The sequence below is a fragment of the Megalops cyprinoides genome, chromosome 4, assembly GCF_013368585.1.
Source record: "Megalops cyprinoides isolate fMegCyp1 chromosome 4, fMegCyp1.pri, whole genome shotgun sequence".
NCBI lineage: Eukaryota > Metazoa > Chordata > Actinopteri > Elopiformes > Megalopidae > Megalops > Megalops cyprinoides.
In genome coordinates, this window is record NC_050586.1 from 20,086,665 (window position 1) to 20,110,973 (window position 24,309).

The 24,309-nt window shown below is 42.9% G+C and overlaps 2 protein-coding genes across 3 annotated transcripts; both read left to right on the forward strand.

Annotated features, from left to right (window-relative positions):
• Positions 1 to 142: 142 nt before the first annotated feature.
• On the forward strand, positions 143 to 13,855 carry arhgap25 (Rho GTPase activating protein 25). Of its 2 annotated transcripts, none has more exons than XM_036526672.1 (11): positions 143 to 560; positions 5,795 to 5,994; positions 7,277 to 7,364; positions 7,485 to 7,598; positions 8,032 to 8,239; positions 9,069 to 9,201; positions 10,289 to 10,362; positions 10,586 to 10,707; positions 11,152 to 11,309; positions 11,811 to 12,484; positions 12,768 to 13,855. In XM_036526672.1, exons 1-11 carry the CDS (start codon positions 497 to 499, stop codon positions 12,967 to 12,969), a joined length of 2,037 nt encoding a protein of 678 aa, XP_036382565.1. In that variant the 5' UTR covers positions 143 to 496; the 3' UTR covers positions 12,970 to 13,855. The 2 variants fall into 2 exon arrangements, with proteins under 2 accessions (XP_036382565.1, XP_036382567.1); XM_036526674.1 differs by having other exon boundaries at positions 8,035 to 8,239.
• A 2,569-nt stretch (positions 13,856 to 16,424) lies between these two features.
• Positions 16,425 to 20,566, forward strand: bmp10 (bone morphogenetic protein 10). The gene is made up of 2 exons (XM_036527290.1): positions 16,425 to 17,279; positions 19,070 to 20,566. Exons 1-2 carry the CDS (start codon positions 16,883 to 16,885, stop codon positions 20,146 to 20,148), a joined length of 1,476 nt encoding a protein of 491 aa, XP_036383183.1. The 5' UTR covers positions 16,425 to 16,882; the 3' UTR covers positions 20,149 to 20,566.
• Positions 20,567 to 24,309: the final 3,743 nt, after the last annotated feature.

Consider the following 24,309-nt stretch of genomic DNA (forward strand, 5'->3'; position numbering starts at 1 on the left):
TGGATTGGGTGTGTTTTCTCACTGCCTGAAGTCTGCAGTTGCAGCAGTCTTGACTTGATGTGCATGCGTGTATCTGCTTGAGCTGGAGTGAATGAGAAGTCAAACCCACTTCCTCCTCTGAGAACAAGAGAGAGATGAAGCAAGGCTTTGGTGATATTGATATGGTTTGAACACCCGTGTATAAACCATTAGCAAAAACAAAAGTAGCCAGAACCCTCACAGTGGGATACACATGAGCATTTCTTAAAACCAGCTAAAGAGAAATGATTGCTACAGAGGAGTGGAAGGGACAAGAAAGGACATGTTTGGAAGTGTAAAAAGAGCAAGATTGCCGCAGGAAGGAGGAAGTGAGGTAGAGAGGGAGGTTTGTGTGTATGTGCTTGTCGGGAGAGATTGCGTGTGTACAATCTAAGTGTGTCTTGTGTGTGCGTGTGTGTGTGTGTGTGTGCGTGCGTGTGCTTGTGTGTGTGGAAACTGACCTTTCATATGAAGAAGAATGTCTCTCAAGCTGCCTCGGAACTGGGACTTCAGCACCTTCAGAGCTGAAACAAATAAAATAGGTAAGAGACCAGTGATGGCCCAGCTGCCTATTTCAGCAACTCTTGATAGTTGGGCTGGTGTGTGTGTGTTTGGAGAGGGGCGGGGGGGGGGTGATGGTGTGTCCATCTTTTACCCCACCTTCACACCAGACCTAAATGTGTGATATCAAGGGGTTTTGACAGTGTAAAGATGGTCATACCTTTTTTCTGAGAGGCTGCAATGCACAGAAAATGTTTCCAGTGTGTTTTGAGAAGCCTCTCTTTCACATGTCCGTACAATATGCTTGGAGTAATGATATAAATTATTGAACAGAAGGCACTGGTTGTGTGTCTGTAGCAGGATTATAGGAGTCCTCAACTTCCTGAGGTCGATGCTTGCTTATTTTCAGCTGCTTTTCTATTATTCTATTATTTTTTTTGTTACATTTTTGCAAATGATAAATTGACCACACCTGTGTATTGCATGAGTGCCATACTCTGCAGAGGTATTTTACCAGACTGCATCTTATGTAATGCACTGTAATGAGTAAATGTGTACTACTAATGATCTAGTTTGACCACTTATGCCATGGAGCTTGATTGGAATACACATCAGCCAACACATGGCCCTTTGGGAACTGGGTTTAACACTCCTGGTCTATAGTGTGTGAAAAGCATATGATGGTGGTCTGATTTGTACATTTTTCAATGACCAGCTCAGCTCTGGCCATCATAGAAAGTTTGCTTTTTTCCCTCTGTGATGTTTCTCTGTGATGTCTTTTTGTCCAGTGGCCTGTGGTTAAAAGGGTTCTGTGCATTCCAACGCTAATCAAAAAAGATCACAAGTCTCCTCAGCATGAAGGAGTCCGCTGCCCTTTAATTTTCAGAAATGTGTACCTGCTCAAATAAGACACGGCAAGCTAGTTGAAGGCATCTTCAAGTGAATCCTCGTGAACGATGGACTGCAGATGAATAATTCAGTGTAGAGATGCCTGAAAGTGACTTAGGTTAGAACTCAACTACCACTCTTATATTTTTTTCTCAGGGCATTTCCAAAATATTCTTTTTCCCCCACTGAACCCCATTTCTCCTTAGAAAGAATATAAACCCTTTTTCTTGAAGCCATGTAAATCCACTGCATCAACTGCAGCCTCCATTTCCCTCTTAATTCTAACATAAACCATCTGCATCAATACATTTACACTGTGAAGGCTTAGGTTCACAAGGCTCTTTCTGTGTAGCGCTTAACGTAGCACTGCTTTATGCTTTGCAACTTCTGTTCTGAGGTTATTGAGGTTTCCTCGGTTGAGTACCCTTTTATGAAGTATTTTGGTACTTTTTAATTGTGTAACTGGTTTATAGTGTTCACATTGGTTCCAAAGTGTCACTGATGTAGCACTGTTCTTGTGGCCTTTTCATAATAATAATAATGTGTCTTGTATTTTAAGTTGTGCTGGATGAAGTCATATGCCAAATGCTTAAATGCAAACAAGTGAATATCCCTTGTCTCTCAGTGAAACCCCTCACTGAAGATGAACAAAAATGAACATTAAAAAACACTTGTGCGACTACTTTTGTAGCAACGGACAGACCGTTTTGGGGCTTTTTGGTACTTCTTTCCTGCTGATTTCCCCTCCAGTCTGTTGCTGCAGTGCAGCACAGTTTCAACAGGAAGCTGACGAAACGCTGAGAAAGAACGGTGTGTTACCATGCAGTTTAGCATCTGCTTGAAAGTGCCAACAGGCCTTCGGCGCTGTTACCGAGAGAAAGCATAAGCCAGGGTAGAAAACTCCTTGCTCCTGCCGTCATGCAGAAAGCCAAGAACGCAACCACTCTGTATGTGATGTGCGCAGAAACTATGTACTGTATCTCCATATCATAATGAGCCATATGTCCTCACTCCTATGTGTATGTACGTATTACTACCAGTGATCTCTGCATGATTTGTCACGTTAAAGTGGGAAGCATTATTAGTGCCAGAGGGGTATGCTCCACGCCGCTACAATGTATTTTTGGATGGCCTCAACTCTCTCTTTGTTCACCTATCTAGAATCTCAGTAATGACTGGAATGTAGAGTTGCGCCACAGTTTTTTTTTCTGGTTTCCAGGCGTTGCATGACTCCTTGCAGTGATTCCAAAGGAATGAGGGGAGGTAATCCCTGGGTTAGGCAGACGTGCTATTTTGCTTTACTAGGCTGTCTAGCCTTTTTTCCATCGGGCTTTAATGAAGAGCCTATCTTAAGACAATACAGGCCAGCTTTCTCAAACCAACGTGAGCCTGTTTACTACCTAATGGCTGCAATATTGCCTCTGTATTGTATACTTGTGCAATCAAATATTTGTAATACTATTAGCAAATAATTCTATAGTGTGACATTTTAAAGTACATGAGTTTTTATTATCCTTGCTTCTATCCCTGCTACTTCTACTACCACAGTGATTTTCATCTGTCCTTTATTTAATTTCTACACTTATAGTGGGCAAATAACCATCAGTTCCTGTCAAAATGATTTCATTTTCTATATTACAAACATAAATTGAGGAGAAATAAATGTAACAATGAATTTTTTTGCAACCTATTTCATTAATGCTAAGCAAATTAACATGCTAAGTAAATTAACAGTAGCTTAAAAATGTGAAGTGACTTTTACCATAAAGAACAATGTCAGAGTATGATCTCATTGTTTTGATCCCCCACTGGACATGTGAATGTTGCCACCAGAATACTCTTAAAAACATGTTTGTGTATATGACCTAAAATTACGAAAATTAACGATCAGTGGTCTGTGTGAGTATGCATGTGGTGGCTTCCTCGTCAATTGTGTTTATGTTACTTTTTTACCTTTCACATGTCTTTACTTAAATGCAGGTCCAGCAGCAGCAGAAAATACAGAGGGGTGCAAACTTATTAGATGAGCAAGCATTGTGCATATTGCACTTATTTCATTAACAGACTAATTAAGCTGCTGGGTGATAGCATCAAAGCTGTGAGTGCACTGCAGTCCCCTGTGACCTACGCCTGAGACCTCGGCAGTAGGTCTACTGGAACTCCCACCATTGTTGTGCTTTAAGATGAACAGCCAATACATGCGCAAACATTCTGCTCGACAGACACAAATGAAAGGTCGAGTTCCTCTGGGAGATTTGGGTTTGGATATTTATTTATTTTTTCTACAATTTGAAAGAGCGAAAAAGAATGTGATCTTCAAAGCTCTGCGTTGCCCCTCCATGGTACCATCCCCAAGAACCTGATAAGAGCAGTGCAACAGTCTTCACTTGTGAGGGTATGGTCAATGATACGGCGCAGTGTGTGGGCCTGGGTTCGAACTGCAGGCGTGGATTTTGCCTCTCGCCAGGGAAGCCCTTAAAATAGACCAAAGAGGTCGAGTTCAGAAAGCCTTCAAAGGCCTCTCCCAGCAGTGACTGATGCAGCCTCTTCCTGTTTACTCAGCGACGGAGATGTTCGTCTCTTCTTCCCTTTCAAGTCTGCCCAGGGTACTCAGTGAATTGACAACAGCTGGGCAGACACACTCGATCGCAATCACCCTGATCTCCCTGGTTACCTCCCTGCACCTCCCTCCATCCCTCTCCATCTATACTGTGCCATTCATGTCCTGTGCTCTTTTCTGCCTTCCTAGCTCTCCACTATTCTGCCCACAGTGCTGCTCCAATCCCTCTTTCACAGAGGAATGAGACTGAATATGACATCCTTTTTATCAAACTATGACATACATACAGAAGCTTAGACAGCCTTCACTTGTGAGGGTATGGTTTGTCAAGTCCAAAAATACAAGGTTGACCTTAAAGCGATACCCTGCACTGCTCACACTTTTTTATTGCTTACGTGAGCAGTGAAATCTTTCAATAGACAACACTAGTAGAAGGCTAGAAGATATCCCCTTGTATGGCGATGAGTAAAGTGTGTCGTGGTCTCCCTTCATTAGGACAATATGATGATAGCCTGCCATTCAAATAAAAATGGCCAATAGAACCAAATGGAAGATACTGACATAATTTGCCTAAACATCCTCCACATCCTCGGGATCGGATGCAATTTATCTCTAGTAACTAAGATGGCGATAAGGGTAACCCTTTCAAGATGGATTTTCCTCGCCCAGTTTACAGATGACAAATTTTCCAAATCTGCATGAACTTAGCAGTTGTTATTTCTTGCTGGATATGAAGCACAATCATTTTGGTAGACTGCTGCCACCGACGATTCTGTTACATACTTCCCAGGCTAGGCCTGTTTGAGGATTCTGTTGCCACTCATCATCATGGGGGGGCCTGACCAGAAATCTAGCAACCACCAGACAGCAGGCCCCACTTCATGCGTCAGAGTGAGTCAAGTGTCTGCCTCTGTTAGTGGTATGTGTGAGCTGGTGAAAGTGCAACAATGTGACAGGCCGATGCACAGAATGGAGTAAAACTCAGCGAAGTGTCTTCACTGGAAAGGAGCCTCCCCACCCTGCCCTCGCAACCCTTCCTTGATTCTCGCTTCTTGCCAGAACGCAGATAAGAATCCCAGTTACACCAAAAGAGCTCACCCCCCATCTTAAATCATTGTTAAAGACACTTGTCTATAGATGGTACACCCTGTCTGTGTGTGCATGTATCAATGTACAATCAGAAAACCAGCAGACATTCCGTGTCTCCTTTCAGCCTGGGTTATGTCCATATATGGACATCGGCTTTGATTGCAACACGTCAAACAAGGTGAAAATGGTTTTATATTTAGCTGAATGACCTTTTTCCTTGTATTCATCACCTTCCTGAATCAGATTTTGAGAGGCAGTTTTACATGTGTGTATGTACGTACGTGAGTGTGTGTGTGTGTGTGTGTGTGTGTCTGTGTTATATTGAAACAACCCGTAAAAACAGCAACTCGCTTTCCCTACATTAGAGCAATCACAGTCAGGCCAGACTCATTGTGTGCAACAGGAAGCTCCTGGGGTCAAACAGTGGTGGGCTGCTTCCTCCCTGACACAAACAGGCTCGGTGTGCTGACAGTACTCTAGCTTTCAAAAATAGACACACAGCCACAATCATTAGATTTTCTGGTCCACGGTTAAAGCTGTGTTAAAGCAGCATTTGGCAAAGCAGCTTATTCAAGTAGATGTCGGCGCTAGAGGAGATTCAGTGAGCAGTGCTCTTCAGGGCTGTCCGGTAGTGCTGTTTTTTTGTTTTTCGAGGGTTTTATGACAGCATTCTCTCTGTGTTTCGTTCTCGATTTTTCTCTTCCTACTTTAATCACGGACCTGCGCCTGCCCTGGAAGCACGGTCCAAAAGTGTGATGCCAGGGGAAGCGGGCCCGGGGTCATGCCGACCAGGTTCGCCCAGATCTGCGGAGCGGCCGCTGAAGACCGGCTGGCTGAAGAAGCAGAGGTCCATTGTTAAGAACTGGCAGCAACGCTACTTTGTGCTGAGAGGACACACCTTGTACTACTACAAGGATGATAAGGACAATGCCCTTCAGGTGAGCAGGAGGCAGGGAGAGAGAAAGAGGGGGAGGGCAAAGGCTTATTAATCTGTATGATTTACTATTATAGTTGATGCTAACATTTTGCAGGCTTGATGGCTTGTAGACAGGTTCAGACATTTTGCATGTTCATACTCTGATGTACAGGGAAACAAAAAATTATTTGAGTGCACAGTTTGGCCTTTTAATCTTGATCCCTTTTCAGTGGTTTTTGTACTGCAACACAAAAACTCAAGTCCTGATTTCAAGAGCGATGATTGCACTGTTGACTGAGGGACCACAACACCATGGCCTTGTACTAGTTTTGTTGTTAGTTTAACACTTTTCCTTGTTTTTTCTTTCCTTTACGATGTAATCTTCAAGTATTACTTAATATTTCTTCAACAGCTGTTTTGGTCTTTTAAGTACTGCACCTGGAAAATTGATCGACACAAGCTATTTCCTTATTTATGCTGTAAAAATATTTACATACATGTATTGTAACGTCTGAAAATCTCTACACAGCAGTGCTGGTATAGCAGCACGCATATTTCCTGATTTGAAATTTAACTGTTCTTTTTGCACCCTCTCAACTCTTCACTGGCTTCCTTTTGCAATGCTGTAATTTGATAAAACTGTTCTCATTTATCCTCATCCCTTGAATTTAAACTTTTGCATATTTGAGTAAATCACTTGTTTGCACAAAAACCTTAAACTTGGAATCTAAAAAAACTCTTGGGGTGTCTTGGAACAAGATGATTACACACTTTCAATTTGTCTTCAATATGACTCAAACAAGATTGGCTATCATGTGTCACATGACTGTAAAACTGAACTGCAATAATGTTAGCTATTTTTTTTTCAAGGGAACCCCTGGAACATAGCCTTTAAATGTGATATAATTTCACATTACTTTTCTCACTTCGGAAATGCTTGATCGGCAAGATGAGGAGGTGGCAACAACAGATCATAATTTAAGATCACTTTAGATGAAATGAGCCCAATATGTAACCTAACCAGACCACAGGAAGTAGAATGTCTTTTAGAGGAAGGACTATGTACAGTCAACATAAATCTTGCTGATATATTTACCTAACTTGACCTGTCAATACTTCCTGTTGCACTGCCTCTAAACAGTAGCACACATTGTTCATGAACACTGCCTTCAAATGAAATTGCAATGTCTTAAAATGACCTTTGTTTCTTCTCTTGGAAAGTGAGACATACTTCTAGTTACTTCCCCTTTCCTCTTTCGTCTCTGCTTTTCCACATTATTTCACTTTCATTCCCCTATTTCCAGGGTCACATCTCATTGACGTCCAGCCAAGTGAATGAGCTGCCTGCGAATGCAGATGATCCTGGGAAGTTCCTGTTTGAAATAACCCCAGGTCAGGCAACGCTCCCTTTCCTTGCGTGTGTTGCTGAACTCCTCTTGCACATCAGCTATGTTATAATTGCCTGGGGTGGGTGCGAGTTATGGAAACTAAGCTAAGCTCTCCGCTTTGCAGGCAGCGGTGGGGATCGTGAGCGGGACTCTTATGTCCTCATGGCAAACTCACAGAATGAGATGGAGGAGTGGGTTCGAACCATTCGCAGGGTGATCGGAACATCCTCTGGTGGAGGTACAGATACCCTTGCAGTCAAATTAACTTCCATTCAGTGCGAACAATTGCTATCTTTATATCAGCAGAGACATGGTTTCTACTTCATAAGGAAGATGACTCCAAAATGTCATCTGGCCAATGGCCCTGTTTTAAAAGGGAGCCATTTTTCCCAAGTGACATTTTCTCAATGGACTCTCCCTTAGTATATTTTAAGGATGATGCATATAGCAAAGGGCTTCATATTCATTATCATATTTATATTCATATTCCAGTACTGGTATGAACTTTACTTTGCTTCCCAGAACTTACATATTGCTATCTCTCTCTACACTGTTGAGGAAGAGGCCAGCAGAGGAGTGGGCGAATCAGAGTTTGAGTGCTTTTGTGTCCCTCCCCTTTCCCTGCCCATACAAACTGCATATCCTTTTACACCTTTCTTTCGCCGAACCAGCAGTGTTTGGAAAGAGTCTGGGTGACACAGTTACGTACGAGCAGAGGTTCGGCTCCCACCTCGTGCCCATCCTGGTGCAAAAGTGTGCAGAGTTCATCCGTGAGCACGGGCTGAGCGAGGAGGGCATCTTTCGACTGCCGGGACAGGACAACCAGGTCAAACAATTCAGGGATGCCTTCGACGCTGGAGAGAGGCCCTCCTTTCCCAGGTGATCCCCTAAATATGCCACCTCACCTCTTGACCTCAGATGAGCCGGCCTTTTTTTTCCTGCTGGAGAACTCTGGTCCTCTGAGCGTGAGATAAGGGGGGCCATACATCAGATGGGACTTCACAAGTGTACATTGCTTGCTTGGCGGAGGCACAGGCCCACAACTTAAAAGGCAACTTTGTTCTCAAAGCATTGACTACTTGTGAAGAGGGTTTCCATTCCACTGGCACAGCTCGCCCTATTATGCTCTTTGTACTTTCTGACTGGTTCTCTACCCTGAAAAAACCACAGGCACAGAGACCTGCCCCCGAAACACAGAGAGAGCGAGAGAGAGAGAGGAGAGAGAGAGAGAGAGACAGACAGAGAGAGAGACGGAGAGAGAGGAGAGAGAGAGAGAGAGAGAGAGAGAGAGTGAGAGAGAGACAGAGAGAGAGGAGAGAGAGAGAGAAGAGGGAGAGAGAGAGAAAGATGCAAAAGAAGCTGATAGAACAGAGGAACTTCTTTCGCTTTGCCTCTTCACCAAGCCCTGCAGCTCAAACCACATCCCGTCTGACAAAGATGCAAAGCACAACATTGCTCAACCAGCACCATGCACACAAGAGGCCACACATGGCATGATAGGTCCCTTCCATCTACTCATGATATAGAGCATAAATGCCTTCGGTTCCATCCTTTTTAAAGCAGCTGTACTGCAAGTGCCTTTCACCACAGAGAGACAGGTCAACGGTCTTCACAATGGAGCACAGAGAACTGAAATAATTCCACAAAAATGCCAGCATTGCTTTCATTGTGTGAGACTATGTAATCGTGAGCAATTTATGTTCTGCAGTGACACAGATGTCCACACAGTGGCGTCATTGCTCAAGCTGTACCTGCGTGAGCTGCCTGAGCCTGTGATACCCTGGGCTCAGTACCAAGACCTCCTGGACTGCAGTCATGAGCTCGATCCGAAGAGTTCGCTGGTAAGACTGTGGCACTGTAACAGTTACACAATATAATAATGTGAGAACCATCCATTACAGTTTTGATTATTATTATTATTATTGATATTTATAGGATACATAAGAAGAATGCCTTCTCAATTAATGTTAGATATATACATTTCTGTAACTGTTTATGTAATTGGAAAAATTGAAGCTTTGTTGAAAAACTCTGCTGCCAAAAAACTCTGCTGCCAACGCAGTATGATCATTTAAAAAGTTATCTTGTAAGTGTTCTAATGTTCACATTCACAGGGTAAAGTGATATTATTGCATAGCTTGCTTATTTGACCGTCAATACACAATGTCACAGGCGTTTTAAAAATCTTGAGTAGATTTCGAACCAATAAACCATTTATACCAAATAGCCATGTAATGTTGGTGTTTTTCTTACAGACTATCTGTAGTACTTTCTTAATTAAACTTACATTTTCGGGAAACACAGGGTCCCATGTCTTTTATTGTAGGTTGTCACTTGTCATTTTGTGATTGAAATCATTCCTCTAAATCCCTTTTTTATTGCAAACGAACACTATTCGTGAGATCAGATATGCCAGACCACGGGACTCTGTAGCACAACTAAACTTCTGCCATTTTCCTTAAATGTGCAAATGTTCATGTAATGTAATAATGTAAATTAACTATTATTTCTAATCCAACATAGTACATGTAACTCTTCTCTCTTAGCTGAAGAAGCTTTGGCAGCAGTTTGTACTTGTTTACACTCCTACAGTCAGCCCCAGAAGTCAGAAATGATCTCAGAAAGTCTCTTAGCCATGAGTGGGTGAAGGAAGACTACCTAGGAAATCAAGTGAATATAGTCTTTGCCAGAAAAAGAATCCAGTGAAACATGGAGTTCAGATGAGACACTTCCACAGATGGTGGTTCTCATTGAAACCATTAATGATAATCTGATAAGCTTTAAACAGATGAACATTGTATTATAGATAGTTTACTTTTGCTGGGGTTTCATGGCCTGCTGAAAAATTAATTAAAACATGCTATATCAATAGAATAGTTCCATAAGGACGCAAATAAAAACACAGTTTTGCATGCCATGCGATTTCAGGGTCGGGACAAGCTGGAAAAGCAGATTGCCCTGCTCCCCAGAGCCAACTACAACCTACTCAGCTACATTTGCAGGTAAGGCACATATTCTACTGTTGTCCCCTGTCTGCTGTACCTGACGTGATTTGGATTTACGTCAAATTGCATCTTATATATAAGTGGCCTCATCAAGCAGTCCTTGTTATTTTATGTACAATGATTGCTATGATGCTGGCATTTGCATTACCTGCCTTTTTTAAGTAATGAAATTCTGTTCCAATAATTCTGACTGATAATGACTTTGGTTTGCACTGGGTAGGTTTTTGTATGAAGTACAGCAAAATTCCAAGGTGAACAAAATGAGTGTGGAGAACCTGGCCACTGTCTTTGGGGTTAATCTACTGAAGCCTCAGATAGAGGACCCCATCACAATGATGAAAGGTGAGCCACCTCCTACCTGGGACTGCTTCAGTGTCTCCATCAGAGCAACGGGTAGTCCAGCAAATGCACAGGGACCCTTGATCCCTTGCCCTCCAGAAAGTCCATGCATGGCCCTGCAGGGAGAAAAATGTAAATTTCCTATTTAAGACCTCAGGACCAACTGTCAGAACAGCAATCATGTCCAACAAAGCCTGTCAACTGATTCTCACAGCAGTTTAATGTGATCATCCAGCAGAATTTGCATTAGTTGATGTGAAAACTGGCACCAAGTGTTTTATAACTGAAAAAGAACATACACAATCATCAAATCAATTTGCTGCTGCTACCAAAAAGAAAGTTTCCCTGTTTGTCCCCTGTTCAACAGTATTTTTAATGTTGTCAGTATCATTGACTGCATTTCTTCCTGTACGCTGAAGTCACTCTCTCTTCCTGTGTGTGCTGCAGGTACGCCACAGATTCAGAAGCTGATGACAGTAATGATCCGGCAGCACGAGGAACTCTTCCCCCCCTCAAAAGATGTGGCTCCATCACCCCCATCCAAAAAGTCTGACAGTAAGAAGCCCAGCGTCCCGCGCAGCTTTGTTGGGTGGGATGCAGCAGAGGTTCGTTCAGACAGCATCTCCTACACGCACACACACATACACAAGCCTCTGAGGTTGTGTCCTACACTGGTCTGAACTGCACTTTCACATACTTTACACTGCTGAGATGAAGTAAAACTGCACACACACATATACCACACACACATACTGCTAACTCTTGCACTTTGTCCACACATTTTTTGAACACAGCAACATAATGTTAGCATCGCATTTGCTGATCACATCACACCACATCGCATTACATGCACCACATGTGCTGCTCATACTTTTCAGATTAAGTAACACATGCAAAAACAGCTGAGATACGTTTACTTTATATTACCATTGGCTCTATATTTTGCACAAGAATTTTGTCCAGATCATAAATAACGTGTGTGCACATGACCTGGCCAGTATTCTTTATTTATGGATAGAATTACGCAACACAGTGAAGGAAATGCGATACGGCTGCTCAGGAAGTGTGCTATCGGCTTTTCTGAGTATTTTTTGCTGTTTTCTCAGAGTGAAACCTCCCCTCTGTCTGAGTCCCCTGAGGAGGACGGGACATTGGGAACTGAGGCAGGGGATGGTGAGGGGTCAGAGTTCATGCCAGTCACGCAGGCGTTGAGCCGGCCCCCCTCCTCGTCCGCCGTGGACCCGTGGATGGGGAGCCCGAGGAAGCGCACGCAGACGCTCCCCTCCAGTACCTCGCCCTGTCCTAGTGCACGGAACAGCTGCGGGCTGACTCACCAGGGCAGCCTGCGGGAGCCGCCCTCCAGTCCCCCGCTCCACGCGCCGGATGGCGATGGCGAGAAAAGAACTCTCTCCGAGGACATCTTCAAAATCCTGGACCTGCAGAGGGTCTCGCTCTTCAAGGGGACTCGCGGCAACGACGGTGACAAGGCGGAGAAGGGCAGGGAGGTGAAAGATGGGGAGGGCTGGGTGTCTGGGAGAAAAGCAGATGATGTGGTGACCGCCCAGCCTCCTGAAGCCACCAAACCCACCAAACCCACCAAACCCAGCCGCATTGGCATCAGCTGCGTCAGCAGCAGCAGCAGCAGCAGCCCCCCCCAGGCCCAGCGTGACACATCCCAGGAGGAGAGGACAGAGGGCAGCTCAGACAGAGCTTCCAGCCCAGAGGGCAAGGCGAGAAGCCTAGGAGACAACAAGGGAACATCTGAAGAGCTCATTAACAGGTCTGTGCATCTATCTGTACCACTACCTTTATTTGGTAGGCAGAGATATTAGAGTTGAAAGGCAATAGTGTTAATACCAGTGATTGTGCTAGGGCATAAAGACGGATTTCATGATTGCTCTTATCTAGAGCAAGTTTTCACATTATTACTTACACAGCTAGATAGCTTTTGAGAATTCAGGTTAAATACCTTGCCAAAGATTTGAAGTGGCAACTGTTGCGACACTACACTGCTGCCCAGATGAGTGCATCTGTCCTTACATGCTCGCTTCTCTGCCCCCTAGCCTGCAGCAGAAGAACAGAGAGCTCAGCGCTAGGGTGGCTGAGCTGCAGACTGCGCTGGACGCCGAAAAGCGCTGTGTGGCAGCACTGGAGATCAGGCTGCGCAATGCTGAGCGTAGCCGGGACGAGGCCCAGAGGCGCAACCAGGAGCTGGACAGAGAAATACAGGAGTTTCTTACCAGGGCACCTTCTGGGCCCCCATAGGGCACCTGCACACCCAGAACCCTGAACTCCCAAAGAGACAGAATGGGGAGTGGATAGTCACCAAGGCCCCCGGCACTTATCCCACACCCCTAATGCCGAATGGTGGAGGTCCACAAGTGTCTGCTTCTAGAAGTATTTTACATTCCATACCCTAAATCTTGAGTTCCATGGCTGCTCAGTGTAAACTGGGGTCTGCAAATACCTCTCATAATATCTTCCAGAATGTACTAGGTCTGCATGTGACCATACATAGCATGGATACAGATTAAATGCCTCCATAGTTTGTGATATGCTAAATAGTGTCTACATACTTGATCTCAGTTTGGGATTCTATTCCATATCCACTATACCTGTATATGCCAGGAAGCCCTTCCTTTTGTAAATTCCAGCTCTGGGGTTTTCAGTGGTTTTATTACTTTTTCATGCATGGGATAACAGCCCAGAGAAATGCTTTTGTATCCCTGGTTGTTATTTTACACACTGATAATAATCAGTAGACTTAACCACTGCTCTGTCTTGCTTTACTGCCCTTTTAACTCCAAATAAAAACAGCACTGCCATCAGTGGTAGTAATTAGTCACAATAAAAAAGGAGAACTGAACAATGGATTGCAAAGTAGTGAACATTTTAAATTAATAGATATTGTCTAAATAAGATGCCTTTATGCCATCTGTAGACCCATGGAAATATAATTCCTGATTTATGGAGATTGTAAACCACCCAGGCATGACTGAATACAGGTTTTTAACAAAAATGATTGCACGTTTGACTGAAATGAAGGATACAGACTGATGTATATGTAATGGGAGGTTGAACATTTCAGATATCAATATTGAATGTCAGCAAGACATAATTTATGTTAGTTTTGTATTCAAATTGAACATTTTTTAAAATGATCTGTGGAAAATAAAATATTGACTGAAATAACCTGTCTGATGCTGAGCTGAATGTTACAGATTCCTCCTGTCAGTTTTTATAAATATTTCAGAATTGAGGAGGTAAAAGGAAACTGTATAATTATCTTTCTAATTTGATTGAAATGGTCCTATTATTTTGCCATCTTCTAACTCATGTTATTTTATTTTGGTGTATTTCCACACTGATATAAAACCCCGGCAAACATTTTTTAAGTTATTATGATAAGCATACAGTAGGAAGTACAGACATCACATCAAGTAAAGCAATAATTTTGACTGGTATAAAGAGAAATGTTTCCTTTAAGATTTTAAAGTTTTTTTCTTAAATTGTGCTGTACACAAATCATGTGATATGCATTGGGGTAGTTATCATTTTATATACCATATAACTTATATGTATTTGTGTGAATCGAAAGATGGCGCTTCACGTGCCAGAGACTTGAGAGAGAGAGTGAGAAAGAGTTAAGTGTCTAAAAGGCTGCTTTGAGGTGGGTCGTAGCTAAGACAGTGGGTCAGGGCAGATAAGGTGCTGGTCAGGGCAGGGAAATAGCAGGAATGTCTTGTCAGCCTAGCACTCAGTCAGAGGCCCGTGTGTGTGAGTGTGGGACAGCACTGTTATCTTAGGTCCCGAACAAGCCAAGGAGACACGAAGCAGCTCATTAGACAGAGGTATTATGTAAGATGCTGCAGGAGAGATAGCAGCACGTCTGTCAAGTTTCAAAACGACTGGTGAGTGACAGGGAGGGGAACGCTTCCCACGTCTTCCCATTTCTCAATATGAAGAAGATGCCCGCAGAGGTCAAAATATCAAGGCTTTCAAAATCCTGAGAACGCTGTAAAAAAAAAAACTGCTGCAATGTCAGCTTGCCCACTGACTGTATCCCAGGTCACTGGTCAATTGGATGTTCAAAATCACAAATCACACAAATATTCAGCAAGTGCTCAGTAGTTGAACCCCATATTGTGACATATGCATGGAATGAACAGTTGTAATAAATTTGCAATGAATTTGTAGTGAACTGTGGGGGTGGCACACGGAGGCACGCGACAGCTGGGCTCGACCTCACACCCGTCCAGGTTCCAGCGCTGTCACGTTGGACTCTTCACCGCTTTGCTAATCGGATTCTCAACACCCTCCTGAGAGCCTCTCTCATGGACAGTCCCTACTGTGTGCTGGCGAACCACCCAGTTCAACAGCTATGTTGAAAATTTCCAACTGCGCAATCATTCTGGAGGTGTGACGCCATATTAGGGCCCTTGACATTATCGCAACCCGAGAATTCAAGTCACTGAAGCCCCTCACACATTCAGACAACACATCTACAGCACTCATGGAATCTTAATTACATATCCATATTTCTCGAGTTGAGGCAACTGACACTGGTTGAGAGCATCTCCTTGAAGCTGACCATTGTGGGCTATGCAATGACAACCAGTAACTACGAACTGAATAACTGAGATAAAGTTCAGATGACAGGGTTTTGTGTAAAATGGAGAGCCTAGACGATGCATTATCTGCTTTTAACAAGAGTAAGAAAACAATACGGGGTTCTCCAAGAAGTACTCCGCCTTTTGATATGCAGGTAAATATACTTACAAATATACCAACAAAGAAAAGAACATGCTTTCTGGAAAGCTTCTTAATGCTTTCAAAAATGCCACCATTACCAATCAAACAACAGTCAAACCACTTGCTTTTGAAAGATAGTGTAAAAAAATATATATACAGTACCAGTGAAAAGTTTGGTCACACCTGATTAAAATAATGGGAGACATACATTCAAAGATATTTTGATCTAAAGACTTATGATGTTACTTAGACAAATATAAATAGTGCAGTTTTTTTCCAAAAAAATAAATTTTAAAAAATATTTCTTGGCTACTTTGAAGAATATAAAATATAAGATAGTTCTGATTTGTTTAACACTTTTTTGGGCAGTGCATAATTTCATTTTTATTTCATTTTCAGTTTTATTTCATAGTCTTGGTGTCTTTGTCATCTCATTCTCATTTCATTCATAGGACACTGTATCCATTTCTTTCATTTGTACAGTTTATAAAAAACAGGTACTTGGAGACAATGGGCAAACAATCATTGAAAGAGACTTCCACACACTGTTTTTCTTTCAGTGCTACTACATCTTGAATGTGTCACGTTTTCCAAGTTTTCCCACCACAGTACAGACTTCCCACCACACACCACATTCAGGGTCTACTGATAGAGTAGGCAGAAGGCCTTCAAGGAGCATGTCTAAAATATACTCAATGGAGCAGAAACCCACCCTTCTAAATACATCATTTACAATGTAAATAAACAAGTAAACATGGTCTCTTTTGCCTCTCCCACCCCAACAAAAAAACACCCTCACTAGGAAGCTGCTACTGCCTGAATCTGAACGATGTTTACAAAATCCTCATTAGGGGAAAAAGCTGATAACAACACACTCACATGGGGACACCACACACACACACACACACACACTGAAAAAAAATGCAGAGCTTCCCATTTCAGAGATAAGAGAGCAAAAGAGAAAAGGAGAGAGGGAGAGAGAGAAAAGGAAAAAAGACACAAGAAAAGAGATGCCACAGCGGGACGAAGCTGAGCCACCCTCTTGCCCTGAACGCAAACTTTTCAGAAAAAGAGCCAAAGGATTGCGCATTGGGGAAAAGGGATTGATAAAAGGGTCGAGCGGAGTTTGCGGCGGTCACAATTGACACGGAGAGAGCCAGAGGGGAGCAGTGCAGAAGCCCTGCCAAACCTGTCAGCACTGAAGGGTCAACACATCTGCCAAGCCCGTCCATGCCCAGTCACAAGATCAACCTGCTTTTTAACCTTGTATGAACAATAAGAAAGTGAGAGGCACCCAGGAGAGGAAAGCCTTCGGTTGCAGGTTTTGACGATTATTATATGGTCTTTTGTGCTTTTTTTCCCGTTCATTGGATTGCACCTGCAGCTCACAGTGCACATTGTGAAAAGAACCAATCTCCCCCTGACAATGACTGCTGCTGGGGTGTCTAGATTGGGGTGTGTCTACTTCATGACCATCTTTCCCTTTATCCCTCTTCTTGTCCTGTGGCCCCGCTCTGGCCAGGGTAGCCCTATCATGTCGCCTGAGGAGCCCCGTCCAGCCCCCGGGCTGGGGGACGGGCACGGGGGTTTTGTGGACCCCTCACTGCTGGAGCAGGATGGTGATATGGACATGCAGAACCTTCTGGAGACGCTGCGTGGGCAGTTCCTCCGCACCTTCAACCTGACGGGCCTTGGGCCCCCATCACAGCCCGGCAGCCCTCGCGTGGAGCCGCCCGAGTACATGATGGAGCTGTACAACCGCTTCGCCAACGACCGCACCGCCATGCCCTCTGCGAACATCGTGCGCAGCTTCAAGAACGAAGGTAGCCACATAGTTTTTTTTTGTTCCACTCTGTTGCAATGTACCAATGTTGGGAGTGCTTTAGTGAGCAGTGGGATGTCTCACAATATTGCACTCAATTGCGCTGTTTTATATTGCAGTTCAGGTTTGGCTGCTTTTTGAAAAATTTGAAAAAGTTCACTGTGAATTAAGAAATGAATGTCCAAATGGAACATCTTCATCTGGGGTGGTGTTAAGCAATTACACTAAGCAATTATACGTATATCTATATATAATACATATCATAAAGGAAAACAAGCACCAAAAAGAAAACCACTGTAACAAAACAACAAAGAAAAAGGACAAGGATGTGGTCAAATACATTTGTCCATCTCAAAACCACTGTTAAAAATACAATTTTAATCAGCCAAAATATTTGGTTCTCTTTGCATTAAGGTAATGCATGTCACTTGTTTTTAAATTAGCAGCCTAAAGTAGAAAAAATGAATGTAATATTAAAAAATGAAACTGAAAAAATTTGCTTTTCAGATTGCATCTCAGTTTCAAAATAATACCTCAAACAATGCATTTGGTGTGTGAGATCATGTATTTTTCTTTTTAGAATTTAAGTAATAAAAGCCTCCATTATTCTACAGAACCCATTAGAATAACCATTTCATCTCATACAAAATATGATATTGCAATGGCACTGTTGTTTCATGTAAAAGGAAGTGTCAATATCACATTTGAACAAACTCAAACCATGCGTGACAATCAAAATCAATCATTTTAGTGTGATGCAGACTACCAGTGTAGTACAGTTTCTAAATATCAGTACTGATGTTCTAAACCACCCACTATTTTTTATCTCAGGTCAGGGATCTGCAAAGTTCTCAGTGGTCACTGTTGTTGGTCATAACTTTCACTTGCCTCTTGATAAGTTATCATCGTCTGAGATGATGTCATTGTCACACATTGTTTTCATTATTTTTCTCACTTGTTGGTTTTTGTGGATGAGAATTAATTCAAACAAAAGGAAAACCAAATAACCTGCATATATTTTTGTTTTATTCATAAAGGTGCCCATGTATTTAATGTTACTCCTGCTCCCAATATCAAGCCCAAAACATGCAAAAATGTATGTATTTAAAGTATTAATACATATTCTGTAATATATTTTTAGCTCAAATCAACACAGTCAAAACATGTAACATATTCCTCAGTATCAGTATCAACATATTCCTCAATATCTCAATTTCGTATAGGGATAGATTTTTCCAAATCAAGGGACTTCTTATAAGATGAAAGTTGATATGCTAGTTAAATCTGTTGCATACAGTTCTTAAAAAAGGTTACATTTTATATATGCTCTATATTAATTGTGAGTGGGTCTGTAGAAAAAAAAACATTTGAACTGCTGCCTCCCAATAAGAATATCATTTATGTCATTTCTCATTCTGTTATAGTCATTAGATGTTTGAAAAATGTAGATATATAAAAGGCTATTTATATTACTAAATACTCATTACTTACATACTGTATAAGAAAACTTACCTCTAAATGTGGTTTATGAAATACGTAGCAACATGAAGTTTTAAACTGTGACATTTGGAATCAGATCAAAATCATTATGAAGTGCCAAAAGTTTGCAATAAAATCTAATCAGATCTAAGCTAAAAGATGTTAATTTTTAATTTATTATAGACCATTATTAACATTCTTTAAGTTATAAACATTAAAATTCATATTGTCTTGTAGTCATCTAGGGTAAAATCATGTCCAAAATGCAGACCAAGCAATAAGAAAATGTGTTTTTTATTGTTTCTTCTTCAGATACATCTCCTTACAGCGTTGGTGTTGGAGGTGTGAGGAAACACCCTTTGCTGTTCAATGTATCAGTCCCTCATCATGAGCGTGTCACTGCAGCCGAGTTACGCCTGTACACCCTCGTCCAGAGAGACCGCCGCATCTACGCTGGGGTCGACCGCAAAGTGACGATCTTCGAGGTGCGGGGAGAGCAGCACACCACTGAAGGCAACCACAGGAGAAAAATAGAAGAAGAGGAAGGACAAAATGGAGAGGAAGCGGTGGAGGTGGTGGAACTGGTGGAGTTAGCATCGCGGCAGGTTTATGGCACAGACAACGGCTGGGAGTCTTTTGATCTCACTGCTGCTGTCAACCGCTGGCATAAGTCGGACTACGTCACTACCCACAGACTGGAGGTGCACATTGCAAGCCTCAACACTGAGGGGGAAGGAGGGGACCTGGAGGCAGGAGACCAGGCTGGGGACGAGACCTTTGGAGGAGACATGGAGATCGACATGAGCCCCGAGGCCAAACACAAGCCATTGATGATCGTGTTCTCAGATGATCAGAGCGGAGACCACCGGGAAGACAAGCGGGAGATCAATGAGATGATTGGACATGAGAGCATGGGGGTAGGGCTTCAGGACAACATGGATCTGAGTCTGAATGGGCTGTGGGGGGATGGACGAGGTGAAGGCGAGGAGGACCAGGATGAAGAGGCTCTCATGCAAATGCGCTCCAACCTGATCTATGACACCGCCTCCAGGATCCGCCGCAACGCCAAAGGCAACCAGTGCAAGAAAAATTCGCTCTATGTGGAGTTCAAGGACATTGGCTGGGACAGTTGGATCCTGGCACCGACTGGCTATGAGGCCTATGAGTGCAGTGGAATTTGCACCTACCCGCTGACGAAACACGTCACGCCAACCAAGCACGCTATAGTCCAGACTCTGGTCAGCATGAAGAGCCCACAAAGGGTGTCCCGGGCCTGCTGTGTGCCCACCAAGCTTGACCCTATCTCCTTGCTGTACCTGGACGAGACTGGTGTGGTCACATACAAGTATAAGTATGAGGGCATGGTGGTGGCAGAGTGTGGGTGCAGATAGTACCGCCACCAGTGAGGAGGCAGAGACACTCTTCAAACAGGAGGAGATTGGGAGTTTTTGTTTTATTATCAAAACAAAATACACAAAAGACTATACTCAAACTAACCCCTTGCTCAAAGAAAATCACCACTCCAGGACTTTTAACAAGCTTTTTTGTTGATTGTTTAAACAAGGCTTTGAAGAATTAAGTTGCCATAGACTAACAGGGTCAAAGTTTTAATTTCAAAAGTCCAAGTCAGCATCCAACTCAGCTTAATTAATTAATAAGTGGAATTCAAGGGCTGGGAAACAATTTGGGAAATACTTTTCTCTGGAACAGAGGGAGAGGTGAGGTAGGGTGGAGCTGTGAAGGCATATTGTAGGAGGAAAACATGGGTTGGGTGAGGCTGGTACTGTATGTGTATTTATGTATAGACCGCGTGGGTTCTTACTGCTTGTAAATGTGTATATTTTGTATTTCAGGAAAGAGAATATTTAATTATGATGTACAGTACAATGTAATTATTATAATTCACACCTGTGAAACAAAAAAGAAACAGGAAACAGAAAGCAATAATGTACATTACCATACACCTCTCTCACAGAAAAAAAACATAAAATGATGGGTTTTTGAACTCTGCAAACAGTGAAATACAGTTTACTCTAAAGGTATCATTTTTTGACAGAGGATTAGAATTTAACGAGCATGTTATGGATACAACCATGTAACTGCTCAGGAGCAAGTTTTGGCCAACAGTGTAGACAGGAATAAACTAAGGAACATGGTGGAAAAATGACATTAGGTCCTCCACATTTCTTCACAGTCTCAGTATGTTAAATGTATATTTTATCCTCATGTGACAGTGCCAGTGTTGTGTATGAAAAGAACAGGAAAAGTGAGCCTCGAACTAGGAATCTGCAACCCCGCTGTAAGGGACAAAGGGACTGGAGCATGTAATCAAAATGTAACTGAAAGGATAAGTACACCACTGGGTCACATTGTTGGCCGTGGTGCAGAAATACAACATGAACTGTGGAATTCCTTCTTCTGTGCTGGTTGGACATTACTTTATGCAGGTGAAAAGAATTTCAGTGGGATTCAGTATGTTGCTACGGACTCCTGAGGTAGAGATGAGAACTGGAAGCATTCTATTCCTTTCATTTGTAGAATGGCATTGTATCAGAAAAACTAAAAAAACTATCCTCAACAAAAAGAAAAGGTGACAACAGACAAGAAGAAGAGACCTATGCCTCAGACTGTGGGGTCCAAACAATTTTGTTAACGCATCTACAAAATGGTCCTTTTGTCCTGTGAAAACTATTCCTGTTCCCTGGACACCTACAGCAATCACATTGAGGGTCATGGCCTTTCAAATACTGGGAATTCTCACTCCTGATATCCTTGTCATTCAGAAATTCCTGAAAACAGTAAAACTGATATCGATGCACAATATCCTGAGCAGAACATATAAGGACACAAAGTGTATTTCCATAAGATATATCTGAACTGGGGGACTGTTTGTTTCGTCAACCTCTGCGATAATAAGCTTTTATAAGGTCCCTGAAGGATTCTGCACAACTACCAGATGTGGGACTGGAAAGATACTCCAAGCAACAGGGACTTCATGAGAAAATTGGCTTTTCTCCACTGACACTGATTGCGTGATTTGTTTCTTCCTCTAGCCATATCACTTGACTGCCCAGCGGTTCAACAGAGTTGACAAAGGAAAATCTCTCCAAACTCAGTTGGACCTCTCTGGCCTGTTCCTTCACTCCCTCTGCCTCTTTTGGGGGGGTTATCTTCCGTTCTGCATCCCTGGGAGTCACATGCCATGCAAGCCGCTCTCTCCTGCTCCTTCACGCAAGGGCGATAAGAAGGTGTGAGGGCTGAGAAACATGTGCGCCATCACTCAGGTCGCGACGCCACTCCGGGCGGGGAAGGGGGCGTAGTGTGTGGGGCGAAAGGTGGCGTTGGTAGGAGGGAACGCTATCAAGATTCCTGGGTTCTAACAGCAACAGACTCCACTCATTGACCCCCCCCCAGCCCCCACCCACCCTCTACCCCGTGAGGACCCCAACCCCCACCTCCCATGGCCACCACACTCCATCCATATTGTCCTCTTGCCTCCCACTCTTTCTCTCTCTGCCATCCTTCACTTTTATGGCAAAGAACCCCCTGCAGCCCTTATCACTGACAGGCCAAGAGGATAAGTGGAAAAATGGCACCCAATTGCCCCTCCCCCCTTTCCCCAATCAGGAGTCTCAAGGAGAAATAACTGCAGTCAAAGTTGCACCATTGATATGTCAGGCTTGACTGGCTATTTTTTATTTTGGTTGGGTTCACATGTTATACACCCTTTTCAGAGCTCTGTATTCCTGAAATACAAAATCTGAGCCGCCAATCTGCCGGTTTCTGTGCTGCTTCGGTTGATAGAAATCCTATTTATTGATTAATTTATTGATTTTATTGTGACAAAGATGTGACGATGTTAAACAATATATATGGTGTATAGCTACATACCATAATTATACATTAAAAACACAATTGAAATGTCTTCCTTATTTATGAAATATTTAATGCATTGTTTTTGATGTTTTTTGTTTGTTTTTTCTTTTTAGAGGGAAAGTCAGGCAGCGAATTCTTTAGTCTTAGTGGTTCCCATAAGAGGCTTCACAACTTTTTTTTTATATGTTTAGTACCATTGCTATTTTGTTGGTGATAACCAATCAGAGTTAAAAAAAAATGGTATTCATGTTCTGCAGTTTTCTGAGCTGTACAAAAGACCTTTTTGACTGTTAGAGATAAGGGGAAGGGGGGTTACAATGCATAGCTTAAAGTGACCATCATACTATCAGCTCGAAGGCTATAGTACACATGTCAGACAAACAGCAAACCATGGGAAACTTACTGGAACCCCTCTAATGAACACAATGAACGATCGGCTTCTCTGCCTGACAGACTGCAGATGCACGCAGCTGCTGCAGCTGACACGCTCAAGCTTTTTCATGCACTTCAAGAAACTGAACTTAACGAAAACAGAAATTGTACCACTACCCTTGAGGACCGGATATTCAAGCACTGGTATTGAGTCCGTAAAGAGTGGCAAGGCAAGTCAAATGTAAGTGATGACATAGTTACCAACTGCCTTTTAATAATGCACATTATACATCTAAATAAACGGAAATGCGCTCCAAACACCATTGTGTCTGTACTTTTTATTTCAGGGTTTGTGAATGATCTCCAATGTCTGGAGCGGTGCTCAGTTTGGTTCGGCATATGTTCAAATTCAAATGTCAATCTGAGCACAAGAAGAACATAAATAAATATCAACAGTAGTACATCTAGTACTAGTGAGGAAGATCTAGTGTTAACTGGCAATGTTGTGGGACTGCATTTTTCAGAGCACACACACAGTATATGGACCTGGATTTACTGGCAGGAGGGACACACTGCTAATGGACCCTTGAGATAAGCTACCCAAAATCAGGAGAGGCGCAAATATATTCCACCATGTGGTGTGCCACTAGTTTTTCACACCCAAATTTTAAAACATAGTGACACCTAAGCAAGTATATTATAGTAACCCTAGACAAGAACTGGCCAATTAACAGAGAATACTGGTGATGCACATACTTGAAAGGAGAGCCATCTCGTAAAATATGCATACAGTATTTGTACAGTAAATCTGTATAATTACATACCAGAGACCGCACTTTTGGATAAACGCAGATTTATAAGCGGAGATATCAGAGAAGTATTGTACTTTATCTAAATGATGCACGTAAAATTCAGGCTGCAAGCATTGTAGATTAACTGCAGGGCGCCAAGAGGAATTGATTTCAGATCGCTTTGACAGTTACAAATAAAAAACCCAGCCTCATCCAGCTGTCGCCATGGAGACCGTGCCAAGCACAACAGAGTAGCCGCTACGCTGCCAGGTCTCAGGCGAGTGAGTGTGAGGGCGACCCGTGTTGTTTTTGCACGCTCTTTCAGCGGATACTGTTGTCACCCTTGTCAGCACGCTGAGGAGGGACACTTGTTGAGAAGCAGGAACAGGGAAAAGCTATTTGCTCGCCCAAGCAGCATGCCTCTAGCTGTGAGGGTGAGAGGCGGTAGAAGGACAGCACAACGGTAACTGCAATGCACTGCAAAACGCCCACACAGCCCAGCCAGCTATTCCA

What these genes read in the sequence shown, in the direction of transcription:
- bmp10 (XM_036527290.1), top strand. Translation starts at nt 16,883, where the DNA reads ATGACTGCTGCTGGGGTGTCTAGATTGGGGTGTGTCTACTTCATGACC. An exon ending in GCGCAGCTTCAAGAACGAAG is followed by an intron (nt 17,280 to 19,069) that starts GTAGCCACATAG and finishes TTTCTTCTTCAG; the next exon opens with ATACATCTCCTTACAGCGTT.
- arhgap25 (XM_036526672.1), top strand. Translation starts at nt 497, where the DNA reads ATGTCTCTCAAGCTGCCTCGGAACTGGGACTTCAGCACCTTCAGAGCT. An exon ending in ATAAGGACAATGCCCTTCAG is followed by an intron (nt 5,995 to 7,276) that starts GTGAGCAGGAGG and finishes CCCTATTTCCAG; the next exon opens with GGTCACATCTCATTGACGTC. An exon ending in TTGGGTGGGATGCAGCAGAG is followed by an intron (nt 11,310 to 11,810) that starts GTTCGTTCAGAC and finishes CTGTTTTCTCAG; the next exon opens with AGTGAAACCTCCCCTCTGTC.